The 15,558-nt window shown below is 36.7% G+C and overlaps 1 protein-coding gene across 7 annotated transcripts in view; it reads right to left on the reverse strand.

Moving 5' to 3' along the window:
* The window catches only part of GRID2 (glutamate ionotropic receptor delta type subunit 2), an 812,539-nt gene that overhangs the window by 194,915 nt on the left and 602,066 nt on the right, over positions 1-15,558 (reverse strand). For all 7 annotated transcript variants that reach the window (XR_010998200.1, XM_068187568.1, XM_068187570.1 and 4 more), the window contains 3 exons: positions 13,385-13,558; positions 8,354-8,515; positions 923-1,042 (listed from right to left, as the gene is read on the reverse strand). Coding sequence is in view for 6 of the 7 variants with exons in the window: in XM_068187568.1 (XP_068043669.1) it covers positions 923-1,042; positions 8,354-8,515; positions 13,385-13,558 (456 nt within the window). In the remaining variant the exon portion in view is untranslated. The remainder of the gene's footprint in view (positions 1-922; positions 1,043-8,353; positions 8,516-13,384; positions 13,559-15,558) is intronic.

The following is a 15,558-nucleotide window of genomic DNA, read 5'->3' on the forward strand; positions in this document are numbered from 1 at the left end:
GGACCCAGTTTACATACATTAAGAAATCTTTCTCATTTCCATTCAATCACTTCATGTTCCTCCAGTACAAAACCCAGTATTACGTGATACACTACATGAAGAGATCTTGGTGCTTTTCAGGAAGTCTGTCTTTGAAGGAGAGTTGCTCCAGGAAAAGCCTATTAGTATTTTGTTTACCTGTGAAGTGCCATATGATTTTTGCCATACCAGATGAGCAGTTGTTCAAAGTTAAGGATATTCGTTGCAAATAGAGACATGTTTCCACCATTTGTTACACAGGACTTAAATTTAGTTTTAAACTGGCAAAACTCAAACACCAAGAGTCATTCTGCTGGACATATATGCCATTCCCTGTAGCAACCCAAGTCCAAGTCTTTGTACTGTGTCTGGCAGCTGAATACATAACATTAATTTATTCTGTAAAAGTTAACTCCTATTAAAACACCATGTATTTATTTCATGAAAAGGCTATAGAAATTTTATCTATTCTACAAGAGAATTTATCTTTCCATAGCTATGAATATTAATCATATAGCAGGTGGAGCATCCCACTTTGACCAAGTATCAGGGACTAATCTGGATGCTCTGAACATAATTCAATGTAAGATTTGCTATTTTGTAAAGGGGTTGTAAGGGTTAAAAACCAACAGCTTTCACTGGTCTTTTGGGAGAGTCCATCAGCAGCTTAACACATTCTGCATTACAAATGGTATCATGATTAACACAACCTGCTCCAAGACCTATTTGAAATAATGAAATAGATGAGTACCTCAAAGTTCAAAGCTTTTCTCCTATGTCTTACTTCTTTAACGATACAGAACACAATGTTATCTTGCCACGGAATGTTTTTCTATTAATATGGAACACAAGAAAGGTTTTGAAAAAAATCAGTAATCTCTTGTTTGAATATATGTAGCCTCACCTTGCGGATGCCTCTGCCAAGATCTTCTCCATAGTTTGTCCCCAAAATTTCAAAATGCACATTGGGATTCCCCCCATTTTCTGCAAATTCCAGTTCTCCAGTCAAGCCATTCACTCCACCCTATTGGAAAAAAAAGGAAAATGGACTGAAAACTTCTAAGTGGGTAATTGTAACAGCCTTTTGTTTCTCAAAGGCCTTAATGCACTAACTATGCAGAATAGATAGCTAACTACCAGAAGTAGAATAGTTTTCCAAAGACCATGGTTCACTAAAAATTCTGAAGCTTAAATTATTCCTGCATCATAATGAAGTTCCTCACAGAAGAATTAAACTCAGCAATGCTGAGCAGATGCAATAATCTTACTCTTAGTGTATTTGCACTCCAATTTTTGTTCTTTGACCCATCAGCATGTATGTATTGACACTTTAACTCCAACAAATTAAAAAAAAAAGCTTTTTTTGCAAAGAAGTTTAGTGAAAGCAAAGCTAAACACAAACACATAGAAGAAATTGCACAAAAATTAGTTATGTTTGTTCATCTTTTTCTCCTCAAATGTTTCTCCCCCATGAAAGATTTCCACATGAGGACTGGCTGAGGTTTAGATGAAGTTACTTGCTTTTTGAGCTCAACATATATGATCTGCACAAATGAAGGAGGGAATCATTCAAGGTCTAGCTGAATGCAGTGATTTTTATTTTTCCTCCCAATTATCCTTTACTAAGAGTACATGACATGGGCAACAATGCAGCATCTCTTTAAACTTGTTTTAATGTTTTTACAGTTTTGATGGAAGGGGTTAAAAATACTAGAGATGAAACACTGGAGTGAATAATCCCCACAAAGAATTAGAGTTGAAAGGGCTATACACACCACAGCCATACTCAAAATCTATTCCAGAGATAATTCATCATGACACACATTTCATCTTTATATAAGAACTATGATGACCTGAACTATAAAATCAACAGAGCCATGTGAAATGCTGATAATGAAAACCTTTACCCTTCAAAAATTTCTTCAGTTTACAGATTGAAGGAAAATTTGATGTTTAGGCCTCTCCCTCAAAAAAAAAAAAAAACAAAAAAAAAAAAAAAAAACCAAAAAACCAACTCAAAACAGACCTGTAAAAAATATGTTAAGAATGTACCAAAAAAAAAAAAAAAAAACCCAAAAAAACCCAATCTGACTCTGGTGTAAAACCCTATGAAATGCACAGTTTTCCCCCAAAACATAAGGCAAGAACTTTACAGTTGTGATTGCTGTTTCACTCAGGAACTTTTCTATTTAAACTGGAAAAACTTTCAATATAAACTACCTAGCCAAGCACATGAGCCTTGCTGAATCATGATATTAAAAGCTCTATTCTTACATCTTCGGTCTGGACAAAATCCAGGAAGGAATATAAAATTTGCATCTCCATTGCAGATTACTGGGAATAACAGAACATTCTCCTACTTTTATAAAACACTACTGTGATTCTAACAAAAGTAATGAAATTAATCATTGAGATGAAACTTTTAGAATTTACTAGACTACTAGAAACTAGTACTATCAGGGAATAATACATAAATAACTATATACTAAAATAATAATATAAATATTATAATAAAACAATAATTTTATGAATGCCATTTTCAGTTAAAACCAATGAAATACTTTGTATATATACATATTTAATTATTTAAAAATATTTTCCATAATATTTTCTTTCTATGGCATTTACTTTCTTATTCTGTACTAGAACAAAAATAAACTTAAAAAAAGAAAGGGAAAAAGCCAATAGCCTGATTAAGGGTACATCTAAACAGACATTTGCAAGAAGAGTAAAATAAATTTTTCATTCCATTTAACTCAAAGAAACAATGCTATCTGGGGAAGAATGAAGACATATTTGTTATCTACCTTCTCAAATTCTTCTGAGGTTCAGCTGCAACCATGCAATTTCCTGACACATATAAAAACTGAAGAGTGAAATGTCAGTTGCTAGGCCAAAAATGTTTTACTTATGATTCTGATCACTGCTCTGGGCTTTGCAGAGCTGTTATAAAGCTTGGCTATATAATTAAAGCCTACTTGAGTCCCATCTAGACTGGCAAGATAAACTACAGTTTATATATGCTCAGGCACTACTATACTGTAAGTCCCTGAAGAAAGCACTATTTACCTAGCAGTCAGGACCTCACTTGACAATGTCAGCTTGCCAATCATCAGCTATAAAATATTGTACTTGCTCTCAGCTTCTGTTCAAACTTCCTCTTTTTTCTTCAGGTACCAGCTATTTTGCAATTAAGAATAAAAAATAGGCTATATCCCACTATAGGCAGAAAAAAATGCTATAATCAGTAAATATACATTTCACATTTTAATCTTGAAAAAGTCTGATCCTGTGAACATTGTTGAGTTTTCAACTAGCACAATCCAATCTACTACCTGAAAAACAACCTTGCGTCTTTTTTGTGTGTCACCACTGAGTGTCACTGACATTTCTGAGACCAGAACTAATTGACAATTCCACCTATGATTCATGAAACAGCAAGAGGTACAGCTCATTTTCCAGAAAGGATCAGCCTCTGTGTTCTAAAACTTTGCTGTTAGTGAGCTAAACAAATGTGACTGGGAAGAACCCTGAGACATGTGAGAGAAGGCACATACAGAAATTTGATGCCATCTTGCAGAGTTGATCCTCCCTATAATCCTACTTACATTTATTCCCAGGCTACTCAGGAAGAATTATTTTCTAGTGATACTTATTCCTCCAACTGTGAAATAGCTTTACTGAGAAATAAACAAGTGAGCATGTGTTTAGGGATAGCTCCTATAACAAAAATGAATTTAAACTAATTGCTGGAGTTGGCCAAATTCATTAGAAGGATTGTATTTCCTGATGAATTTAACTGTTTATTCAGTTCCAAAAGGAGCAGGAACAGATATTAGATTTAAATAATTGTGGTGGGCTTAAAATGTTTTCTTTAGACTTTGTCCAATCAGCTGAATTCACAAAGAAAAAATCGCTTTTGTAGCTGTTTGTAGAAATAGCGATGCATGAGTCAAATGCTCAGCAGTGAAAAGTAACAAATGAAAATAAGGAATGATTTAGAGAGCTTTTTTACAATTTTAAGAAATGTTGGAAACTCTACTTTCCTCTCACTGCCGACTGTCCTTTACTAGTTCATTAACTAAAAAGAAATCAGTTTATTTACCACTGTAAATGGGGTAACAAATTTTGGGGTAACAAATTTAACAATTGCTGCTGTAGGTTCAACATCAGCATCCCTTTTTCTTACCTTCTTCAATGAGTAGCTTAATAAAGATTTCCCACCTCTTTTCTTATTTACCCCTCCAGAAATCAAAGAAAGGTCTCCCTCAGCAGCTAAAACACTGCCAGATGTTCCCGTTTCTGGATCTTTTCAGAAAAATTCACAACTCTTTTTCCCTTTAAAACCTTGAGTACTTGTGTATAATTTGACTCCTAGTGAAGCTACACTGAGAGGAGGGACAACCAGAGACCAGACAATGCTTTCAGCTTTGCAATACAGATCACCATGAAGGGTGAATTAAGGCATTGCAGAGGATGGAAGTTCTTTTTCCAGGAGCATTTAAGAAATTGGCAAATGTAGTCTCGCCCTGAATTATACCAATATCTCACTATGATAGTCCATTATACATCACCACTGGCAAGAGTGGTGATTTCAAAATGAAAATGAGGAACTTTTAATTTGGAAACTCTTTAAATACCACATGGTAACTTTCATATTTTCTTTCAAAATTAAGGGAAAGTGGTACGCTTAAAAAAAAAAAAAAGTATTTCAGTTGATTTCAGAGGATTGAGGATTCTCCAGGACAATACAAGAGAAAAGATGTTTAAAGAATAAGGCAAGATGGGAAAGAGAAGAATTCTCAGGAAGAGAGATTAAGTGGGGGATTTTTTCCCTTCATTACTTTTGAATTTTATTGTTGTTCTGACACCTCATCAGGCATTCATCAGGGCCAAATTTGTAATTTCAAAAGCACATAGCTGTGATCCCAAGGTTCTTCTACATAAATGCTTTAGTGAAAGAGAAGAGAAAGTAGGTCACAAAACTAAAGCAGAATTCCTGGTTTTGTGCAATTCCACCTCTTAGCTGCAATCTTTAGCTTTCCTCTGCCTATGGATTGAAATGCTACTGACATCCACACAGAGTAAAATTTCTGTATTTCATTTGGATTAAATTTTGACTTTCAATTTTAGCACGTTAATTCTAGAAATTCATTTCTGTCAGCACAATGCAGTGTAAGGAGAATTTGGATTATTCAATTTACACCAATAAAATAGTTTCTTATCAAAGCCATCTAACTGAAATAGCAGAGAAACTCTAAAGTGACAGGATGGAAGCATGGTTAGCTGCACAGATCAGGAATTTCTTTGGCATTTGATTCAGTTTTAGCAAGCTAACAACAGCTCTGGAATTTCCACTTGCTCCTGCCTTCTTGAATGGTTTCCCAAGTCTCCTGGCCATTTAAAAGGAAAAGTGTGCAACAGTATTTACAAAATCCAAGGCAAGAAGAGAACCAGCCTTGCCTGAATCATAGGTCAAAATACATGGGACTGCCAAATGTGAATTGGAAATTGCTCTGATAGGTTAAGAGCAATTCAGTTTGGAGTCCCTTAAAGACCTATCCTGCCCCTGAATAAGAAATGTGTCCTGGATTATTCTTGCAGTCTCATGAGTTCAAACTGTTAGAATGGGAAGTGGAAACAGATACTAAAGAAATCCTTGAACTATCATTTTGGAGGTAACGCAGATCAACCTGGGGCTGGGTAAAATATAAGTAATGTTCAAAGGAGTCTTACATTTTGCCTCCATCATCACAATGTCTGGTAAAGCTAAATACCTAATGCAGAATAGCAACTTCTCAAGACAACATTATATTTTAAATTATTTTTATGTCCTGTAGTGAAAGTAATAAGCAAAACACCATTTTAATTTTTTTGTTTTACTGTCCTTTTTTCTTCTATGTTTACAACACCAGCACTTTAAATATAAGTATGCATTACCAGGAAGTGTATGCAGACAAATGAGGAGGCAGTTTTATGAAAGACATAAATAACATAAAGAAAATGAGGCAAAAAACTTACAGGGAAGGGCAAACTCTCAACCTATTCATATTGACCTGGAAGGCTGCAATATTTGTCTGTAAGTATATGGAGGCTGTACAAATCATGAAGAAAGGAAATAACTTAGAGAAATTATCTTTAACGACTGAAGAACTGGAAAAGCATCTTGGACAAGATAGGAAATAAAAATCATAGGGAAGCAGCAACATTGGATAAAGCTGTATCAAGACTGTTACACTTTACAGTTGAGACAGCCACAATACACAGAGTAACACCACACAATTTCAGAAGGCTTCAAGCATTAGTCCATACAGAGTAACACCATACCACTTCAGAAGGCTTCAAGTGTCTGCCCTTTATTGCTCTTCAGTGCAACCTTTTAAACTCTTCATCTTACATGCATCGCACCTCTGTGCTCTCAGTACTCTTTTGTGACTCGCCAGTGCACCTGGGCACCCCAGGTCTCATTACCTCCAATGCTGTTCACCTGCTTTTCACAGGTGTAGCCCATTGGGGATGAGGTTCAATAGCAGCCCCATTCCCAATTACCACAAACTGTGTAGCCACAATTCCCCTTTCTTTCCTTTTAAATTAATGCTATATTTACCACCTCACTATAGGGCCCTTGTAGAAGAAATAGCAAATGTGGTATCTCTTATGTAGGCTCTACTAACTCTGGAATGTATACTGACATGTGTATTGACCTTGATTCACTCCCTAAACTTATATTACATGTAGTTGTACAAGTTTATAAGGTAACACACAAGAATAACAGCTGAATAATTCCATTGTTGCTCTGAGGGGCACTATCTAACATAGGCTGAATGCAAAGAGTAGGCACCCACTGAACTCTAGTATCTCTTGAGTGCACTTATGCTTATGAAATATAAACTTTTACACTTATGTCTAATCAAAGATTAATAGCTGTAATTTACAAACACAATATATACATGTTTCACTACCAAAAAAAACCACACTATACTGAAAAATAGAGCTACTCTCTCCCCAGCTCCCACTGTTGCTTTAATAACTTCTCTTGTTTTTTTTATAGTTTTTGTTGTGTTAGTTGGTCACTGTAAGCCTCTCTTTTCCTGCTGTTTTCTATTCTTTTAAAGTCTCATAAATCAATCTCTAGGTGGTAGCCAAATCTGCAGCTGCCTTGTCCCCTTTTGATACTATGTCCTATAGTCTTTCTCCAACTACTTTCTGTGTTCTAACATTGAAAGCAGTAATTGCATCTGTCTCAAAATCTTGCGACTTTGCCCATAGTAAAACACTATGAAGGGTGTAGTTAGTAGTCTTAATGCCTTTTCTTTTCAACAAGGCTTTCTATGAAGAAAAAACACTTATTTCCCATTATGTTCCTAGCAGCTTACTTGTACCCCAGGTGTCAAAATCAGTCTGGTCTGGACTAGGCAGTGTCTTCTTGCTACTCTCAATGCTATGCTGGGCTCCCATCTCTGGCTGTACCTTGCCCCACAGCCCAATCCCAAATCACATCCAGGTCACCATTATGTTGCAGTTGAGATGGCCACAATACACAGAGTAATACCACACAATTTCAGAAAGCTTTAAGCATTAACCCATAGAGAGTAACATCATACCACTTCAGAAGGCTTCAAGTGTCTGCCCTTTATTGCACTTCAGCCCAACCTTTTATACCCTCATGTTCATGCATTGCACCTGTGTGCCCTCTGTTCCCTTTGGTGATGGCCAATGCACCAGGGCACTCCATGGCTCATTGCTGTCAATGCTGCTCACCCGCTTTTCACAGCTGTAGCCCATTGGGGATGAGGCTGGCCACAGCCCCACTCCCAGTTCCTACAGACTGTGCACCTACAGTTACAGGGATGGTTTTGTGGTGGCAGAATATAGCCTAGATAATTTAGGGGTTTCCTTACTCTCATTTCTATGATTTCACTTTATTAATGTCAAAGGCAGTGCAATGGCAAATTCTGCAGAACATTACCCAAGTGCAATACTGCAATTTTTAATTTTACAAACAAAATAGTACATTTATTTTCTTTGCTTCCTAACCTGTGAAACTTCTTCAACAGTGACACTTGTTCACCTTTGACACTTTTTCTTCCTTGAACATCCAACTGTTTCAGTAGTTTTGGTAAACAAACTTATTTGTTTTATTTAAATATGATTATTATGACATGGAAAAAAAAACAACCAATCAACAACCCAAGCCAAATAATGACTACTTCCATTAGGGAACTGTGAATACATAAAAACTCTACTGATAAGAGTAATATGCACCTCAGGAGGAAATACTGCCTAATGTCAGTATTTTAGAAAACAAAGATGAGGAAATACATGGAAAAAGTACCTTCTTGATGGTTTCCAACATTGATCGCCCTCCTTGCCAGGGTTTAGAGTTCTTCCTGATGCAGGTGAGGCTGGCCATGCTGTGCCATTTCCTGTCCTCCAGCTTCTTATGAAAGGCATTTGCCAGCAGGAGGACAGTGTCGTATATATACAGGTTTGAAATCTGTAAAGAGATCAAAAGGGAAGCAGTAGCATAACTATTTGTAGTCTCCTCCTAGCAGCCAGAATTTATCATTTGTTTTGCCTCACCCATAATCCTCTAGCAATTAAATACTTTATTTGGTTTTAAGAAGAATCTGGGAAAGGCAAAATGTCACACATTTGGGCTTTGGTAAATTCTGCAGCTGGGGGCTGTATCACTAAAAGTGATGAACACTAAACAAAATACACACACATGACAAGTACAGGCAGCCCAACCACTGGCACAGCTCCACTTGCCAGATTTACAGCTCTACTTATGACCATAAACAGACTTCCTTTTATTTTTAAACAGCTCCTTGTGAGACTCAGTTTTTCGGTCACCAGATATTTGGACACCATCAAATTATCTTCAAGGCTGTTTTGTTCTTTTGAAAAGCAGAAACTCAGAAAATTTAGAACAGATTTTGTTGCATTATTTTGCTCCTGATTTGTGCAGTCAATTCTAGTTGACACTTTCTGGCATGAAATAAGACTCAATGAAATTCAGGTCAGTGTGCAATTGCATGTTGCTTCTGCGATTTATAGTGTTTTCTGTCAGAGTGTTTGACATTGGCTGCTAATTCCTTGCAGGACAAACTCTTACAGAGTACATGTGTGTATGTTTCACTGTGAGCACAGCTGCATAGAGTGTGAGGAAGTTCTGGTTTGGGATAAAAAAGCAGAACAATGGAATTCAAGAAAAGTAATCACTTGTGTGCCCCTTCCACTTAACCATGTTTTAGTTCTATGTACGTGCAATAAATGCACACAGTGCAAAGTCAGATGTGAAAGATACAATTAAAAGTAAAAGAACAGAAGCTCAGGACTCATGAACACTTCTGAAACAAGTAATTTACAATATAGTTTAACATCAGTCTTTTCTGTCCTCAGATGGCAGGAACACTTAAGTTACTGACATATCATAAAAAGAAACCTCAGCTGTCCTGAACAGAGGTTCTCATAAAGAAAAATTATGTTCAGAAAGGAAAAAGACTTTTGGGAATATTATTTTTAGATAACCTATTGGTCATTTAAAGTTATTGAGGGAAACACAGTTTCCTCAGGTGCATGATAAGGGCTCTGTAGAACATTCCTAGTGCCTGACAACAAATTAGCCAGCGGCAATTTGAGGCAAGGTTGCTGGGATTTTTTCTCCATCAGTCACTGACAAGCCAAAAGACATTTCCTCAGATTTGTGGAATATGTTGGCTGCTCTCTGTAAGGGTCTTTTGCACAGGTATAGATGGTGTGCTTAAAGTTTGAAAAGAAGAAAGAAGCTTACAAAAGGAAAGTATGGGAATTTAATGGCCCTATTCTGCTTTTTAAATATATCCAAAGACTGGGAAAGCCCTGCAGCTATTCGGAGGGGGTATATGGCAAGGAAGCACAATAATGGTGAAGATCTGAGATACTGATTGGCAAATTCACACAGCACCTTAAAAAAGGGGGGAAAAAAGTTTTTTAAAAAAACCCAAAACCTACCTTTCTACCTAATTAGTCCTTTCCACATAACATCTTTTTATGTTTTTATTTCCTTTTTTAAATCCCATCTTTATGCTGGCTTTGCTTGTGTCATCCACAAACTGCTCTGTTAGTAGCACAGATATAAAAAACCTCTGATCCTTAGTGCCCTTTTTCTTTAAATGATTCTTCACTGTGTCCTACTTGTAAAGAAGGTGCTTCTTTATTCTTACTTAAGCTCCTCTAATGGCTGTGAACATTTCTATTTTGGTATTCACCCAGGAACAAAATCTACTTTCTTCAGATGCACAGGCCAGGCACCACTGTGCATGACGAGATTAAAATCATGGATTGAGGATCTGGGCCCAGGTTAATCAAGCATTTTAAAAACAACTGGGATGATTTGCCCACATATTGTAAACCTACAAAGAATTCAAAGCATTTCAGCTAAACCTGTGTTTCCCCAATGAAGTCAGCACTAGAGGGACATTTGTTGGAGCAGGGAGGGGAGGAATTATCACTGGGCTATGAGGCAAGCTTTTTTCTACACAAGTCTTTGCCAAAGGGGAAAAAAAAAACCCAACACCTCTGGAGAGCAGAGGGAATAAGGTCACTAATGAGACTAAATTGGTACATGAAGGGCTGTGGATGCCAAGCAATCATTTCCCAACAAAATGACATTGCTTTCAAGGTAACTTCTGAAACCTACTACCATGGGAATAGAAGACAATTGTCACAGTTCATAAGAAAGGATGCACTCACTAATCTAAGAGTAATATAGCTGGGCCTTCATCGAGTATTAACAGGGCTCAGGAGAACAGAGTTCAGCAGTTATTAAGCATTTTTAGTCCTTCACTAATAGTTGAGCTTAACATTTACTGCAATCAATCACTGATAATGCAATGATAAAGACCCTGCAATTAATTCCCGTTTCTCAAAATCACCCTTCCCTGTCACTACCAGAAGTATGCTTCGTTAATATCTGTCCTGATGAACAGAAGGGGGTTGTAATTCAAAGTCACTTTACACCTTTATTAATTTCCCACATACATTTACTGGGGCATTTAATGCACTGCCTGGTGTCTATTACTAATCCCTTATTTATTCTAAGTCTGTTAGGCTAAGGGCTGGACACTTGCATTACCAAGAAGCATTTCACTGCATAACCTTCTATTAATGCAATTTAAAATTCAGATGTGATTATTTTATCCAGAGTGTGGAAGAAAGGTATTGAGCATCAGATTAAAGATGAATAATTAGTCTGGATTATCAGTGTTTATGTTATGTAAACCTATAATATTGCACACAGTTTTTAGACAAACAGATTGCAGTACTAAATTCTTCGGTGAATCCAGTTCTTAACTTTCTGCCTTCAAAATGATACAAATTTACAGAATTTGTTTCAATTAGGCCAGAGACACAGTTCCAAAGACACACGGAGAAATCTTCACCAGAATATTTTTCAGTGTTTTAATAAAGATGCTGAAAAAAAATTAATTATTCACACAGACTTTAGGGGGAGTAACTCAGAAAAAAAAAAATCAAGAAATTAATCCATATAATTTCCAGAGAATGTTTCTGATTAGTCACACTTTGATGTCATTAAAAAAAAGCTTTAGTAATTTCAATTTATAAACTGTTCCAGCTCCCCACTGGATTAGAAACTAATTTATAATATTGTTGGATAGAACAAAGAAGCAGCAAACAAACCCTACAGCTACTCAAAGGACTGTGCATCATACGAAGGCACAGGGGAAATTGTGTCAGAGTTTTCCTTCCTTTCAGTTTATAATGCTATCTCACTCAGCTAAAATAATGAAATACAGCCATTTCAGGGAAAGCATGAAAAAAGCAACTCAGCTGCACAGAACAATTAAACCAGTCCAGTTTCTATCATTCCTTTGAAGCAAAATATTAGGAAAGCTTCCAGTAGGAACATTGTAGCTCTTCAAGCTATAGGTAGATCACGACACACAGGTTAAGGTATAAGATCCAATCTAACAAATTAAATGGAATTTGCCAATTTGTGGAGACTAAACTTTGAATTCTAGAACTTATCTTCCCTGGATTCATGCAACTGCTGAAGTGAAAATAAAAATGAAGAGAAAGACAAATCAAATGTAAAGCATCCCATTGACAGGTGACTCTTGTTTTCTGCCTTGCTGTTGTCAGGAACTTTGTTCATGAGAACTGCTCTTTGCACTCTCTGACTCCTGCATGTGATCACGATCTCAGCTTGAACACACTGTCCCTAGACTGCCAAAGTTCACCCAGGGCCATGCTGCCATGACAGAATGGGATTTTTGCACTTCTTAAAGAGTCTGTAGATATATCCTATGCATCAATGGGCGTCAGCCCTGCTTGCTTTGAGAACTCTAATAGAATCACTGTGTTTTCTGCTACAGCCAGTTTTTCATGTCATCAGAAATTGCTGGCTGGCTGTTTTGTGAACTAGAATTAGTGACAAAAAGGCTCTTACAACTAATCTGAAACAGGACAAGACTATCCACACTTTGTCCCTTACATAATTTCATTTTAAACAGACACTCTTGAAGACCTCCCTATTTTCCTCCCATTGTTTTCTCTCATTCTTTCAGAATCATGAGGTGGCTGCTTTTAACTGCTGAGTCAGATAAGCTCCTCCCTCCGCTGCTAAAAATAATAATATATTATTTTTATAAATAATGTTTTATAAACAACTGCAGAAATGTTCACAGAAAAAAAAAAAATTAAGTAAAATCAACATATTAAGCCAGTTTCACACTCCTGATTTGCCTAAGCTTTGTCATGATGAAACCTAATGAGAAACACAGAGGACTTGTTCTTGGAAAAACTATGTGAAATCAGAAGGACAGGGATCCTGTTGCTGAATTCCTGTGGTAGGAACCTATTATAATTTAATTGTAGTTTGTGATTAACAACACTGAAAATAAGGCCTCCTTGGAACTTCGACATATATTTAGATGTATACACCAAAGCACTTGAAAGAGATGATGTGGGTGCTCCCAGGAAGCCTTTGTTATTGACAACATATTTGAGGCTCAGAGAAGCACAGCAGCTCAGGAGGCATTGACCACAGGGGGGAAATTCTTTTGGGTGAGATGACAAAAATAAAATTTAGCAGGGCAACAAAATGACTACCCTACTACCTGGAGACCAGGTTGCTTTTTTATCTCTATTGCTGTGGATCAGGCAAGTTGTTGTTCTCCATCAGACACATTCACTCCCTCCCCAGCTCCAGGTATTTCCTTGTCATGCCATGAGCCATTAAACCACATGTCAGAGAGGACATGAAAAATAACTCTAAGTTACAGTAAGCCCCTGGCGGAAAACTTGGAAGTTATCTAAAAAGACAATTCCCAGGTGGGGATAGACTGGTATATAGAGCTACCTCCATGCTTTGGGAGAAAGGGTCCTTCGGATCACACAGTGATGAAGATATTCTGTGGTTGCCACGGAAACAGCGCTGGCTTATGTTCTGGGGGACTGGAAATGTCTGTCGGATAATTGTTAACCTTCCAATTGACCTTCTCACCAGCTCCTGCACATCCACGTCATTTATTTCCTGAAAGATAAGGCAAGGGAGAGGATAGGCATGAGAGCTAAAATTCAGAAAGGTGACCACCAAATTATAAACAAAAAATAAACTGAGTGGACCAAGGGGCCTCTGAGTGACACACAGCTACTGTCAAACTCCACCGCAGCCACAAAACCACTATGTGCATGCTCATTAAAATAACAGGTGGTATTAAAATACCACCCTTAACTGCAAAAGTTCAAAGTGTACTGTGCTCAAACCTCACCAAATATTTGTATTTAATAGCTGTTTCATTTGGGGTTTTCTCTGCCTCTCCTTTTACCTCTTCTGATCTTCTACTTAAAACTGTTTCACAGCGTCCTTGGCAGATAATGTATAAATCAGTAGGAAGCCATAGCATGATGTATTTCTGCATGCAGCATTGCTTAGGAGCAGTGAAAGTAGAGACAACATTTCAGGCTTTAAGTGCTCATTTCCTAGATTCAGAATATCAAGAACCTATAAACAATGTGCTAGTTAGAAATCATTTACCAAAAGGGCAAAGAAAATGCATAAGAGAATTCTAGGTGAAAATGTGCTTGTTTTTAGCAAGACCTAATTTAAAACCAAATTTTTATTCCATAGGGTACCTATTAGGGCTTACAGCTGAACACTCAGCTCTACAGACAAATACTTGAAAGAAAAAATAACTAAGAAAAACCACCAATATTAAGCTTGAAGTGTTAACTTTAAGAAAGGTTAGGGAAACTAGAAAAGCATTTTTTAACCTAGCATAAATTCCTGCAGGTTGGGAACATGGTGTTTTACACTGTTGAATTATGGTTCCCTGAGGGAAGTTGAATAAGAGGAACACAGGCTCCCAAGCAACAGCAACTGACTCCAACCTTCACATAAGAAATTGAACTTTAGTTAAACGGTTTTTTTTCCTGGTGATTCAAAGAGCTGGTAGCTTTCAAAATAATTCTGTGTCTGTATTTTCCTGTAAAATAGTAGAAAAATATCTAAAATTTTTAAGCAGGATCTCTTTCTCATCATGCTGAACTGTCTGTTCACAATCTGTCCTAATTACGGAGGCTGATGCCCCAAACTTTCCAGACATGTAAAACTGTGGATATGCCCCCAGGAAGGGAGGTGGATCAAGAGGCTCCTACTGGCAGCCTGCACTTAATAGTCCCTTACGTAGAGCCACAGTTTATTGAATATTTTTGATTCTCATTTGTGTATTTATAGCTTTGTCATTTTTCAAAGGATACAGCACATCTGCATTGTTAATACCTGTAATGAAATGCCATCATCATTTTTTTGCCTTAGCTTCCTGATCTATAGCCACATTGGAGAATTTAAGAGACACCAAGATAGACTTGATCTAGAATTATGGAATCTTTCTTGTGGAAATGAAGTCAAGCTTTTTGAAAAAGCAGCTCTTTAAATGCTACAACAAACACCCCAGTTATTTTGGCTTTTTTTTTTTTTTTTTCTGTTCCAGTATAATATTCTTTCATTATTTTGAAGGAACTACTTTGGATGTACTGGTATCTGTTTATTTCCCTAAAATTTTGAAATACATATATGTGAGATGTAAATTATAACTTCTACTCTCTTGACTACAGTAGAAGTATTTATTTGCATTCACAGATTATCACAGTTTCTGAATTCATCTGTTATTATTGTTCTTTATGAAATACAGGGTTTTTTTTTTTTTCTGCAAGGAGAAATAACATAGCATCAGCTGTGTTCACTGTACTATCTTGCATTTCTGGTCGATTATTTCTTAATGTACCACAGATAATGGCTTATCTCAGCTTAAGATTTTTTTATTTTTCATTTAGCCTGTATCATTTCACTAGCTGTGAGGTAAAAAAAATATATAATGCTGTTTTAGCAATATATATATTTTTTTTATAATACTTTCAATATAGCTATAAAGGAGGGCTCAAGAAACTTTTTATCTTGATTTTAAATTGTATACTTTCTCAGAGGATTTTAAAAAGTTTGCCTGGTTTCATCACACAGCAAGCCCAAACTGT

Source organism: Anomalospiza imberbis, chromosome 4 (genome assembly GCF_031753505.1).
Source record: "Anomalospiza imberbis isolate Cuckoo-Finch-1a 21T00152 chromosome 4, ASM3175350v1, whole genome shotgun sequence".
In the NCBI taxonomy this organism is placed as follows: Eukaryota; Metazoa; Chordata; class Aves; order Passeriformes; family Viduidae; genus Anomalospiza; species Anomalospiza imberbis.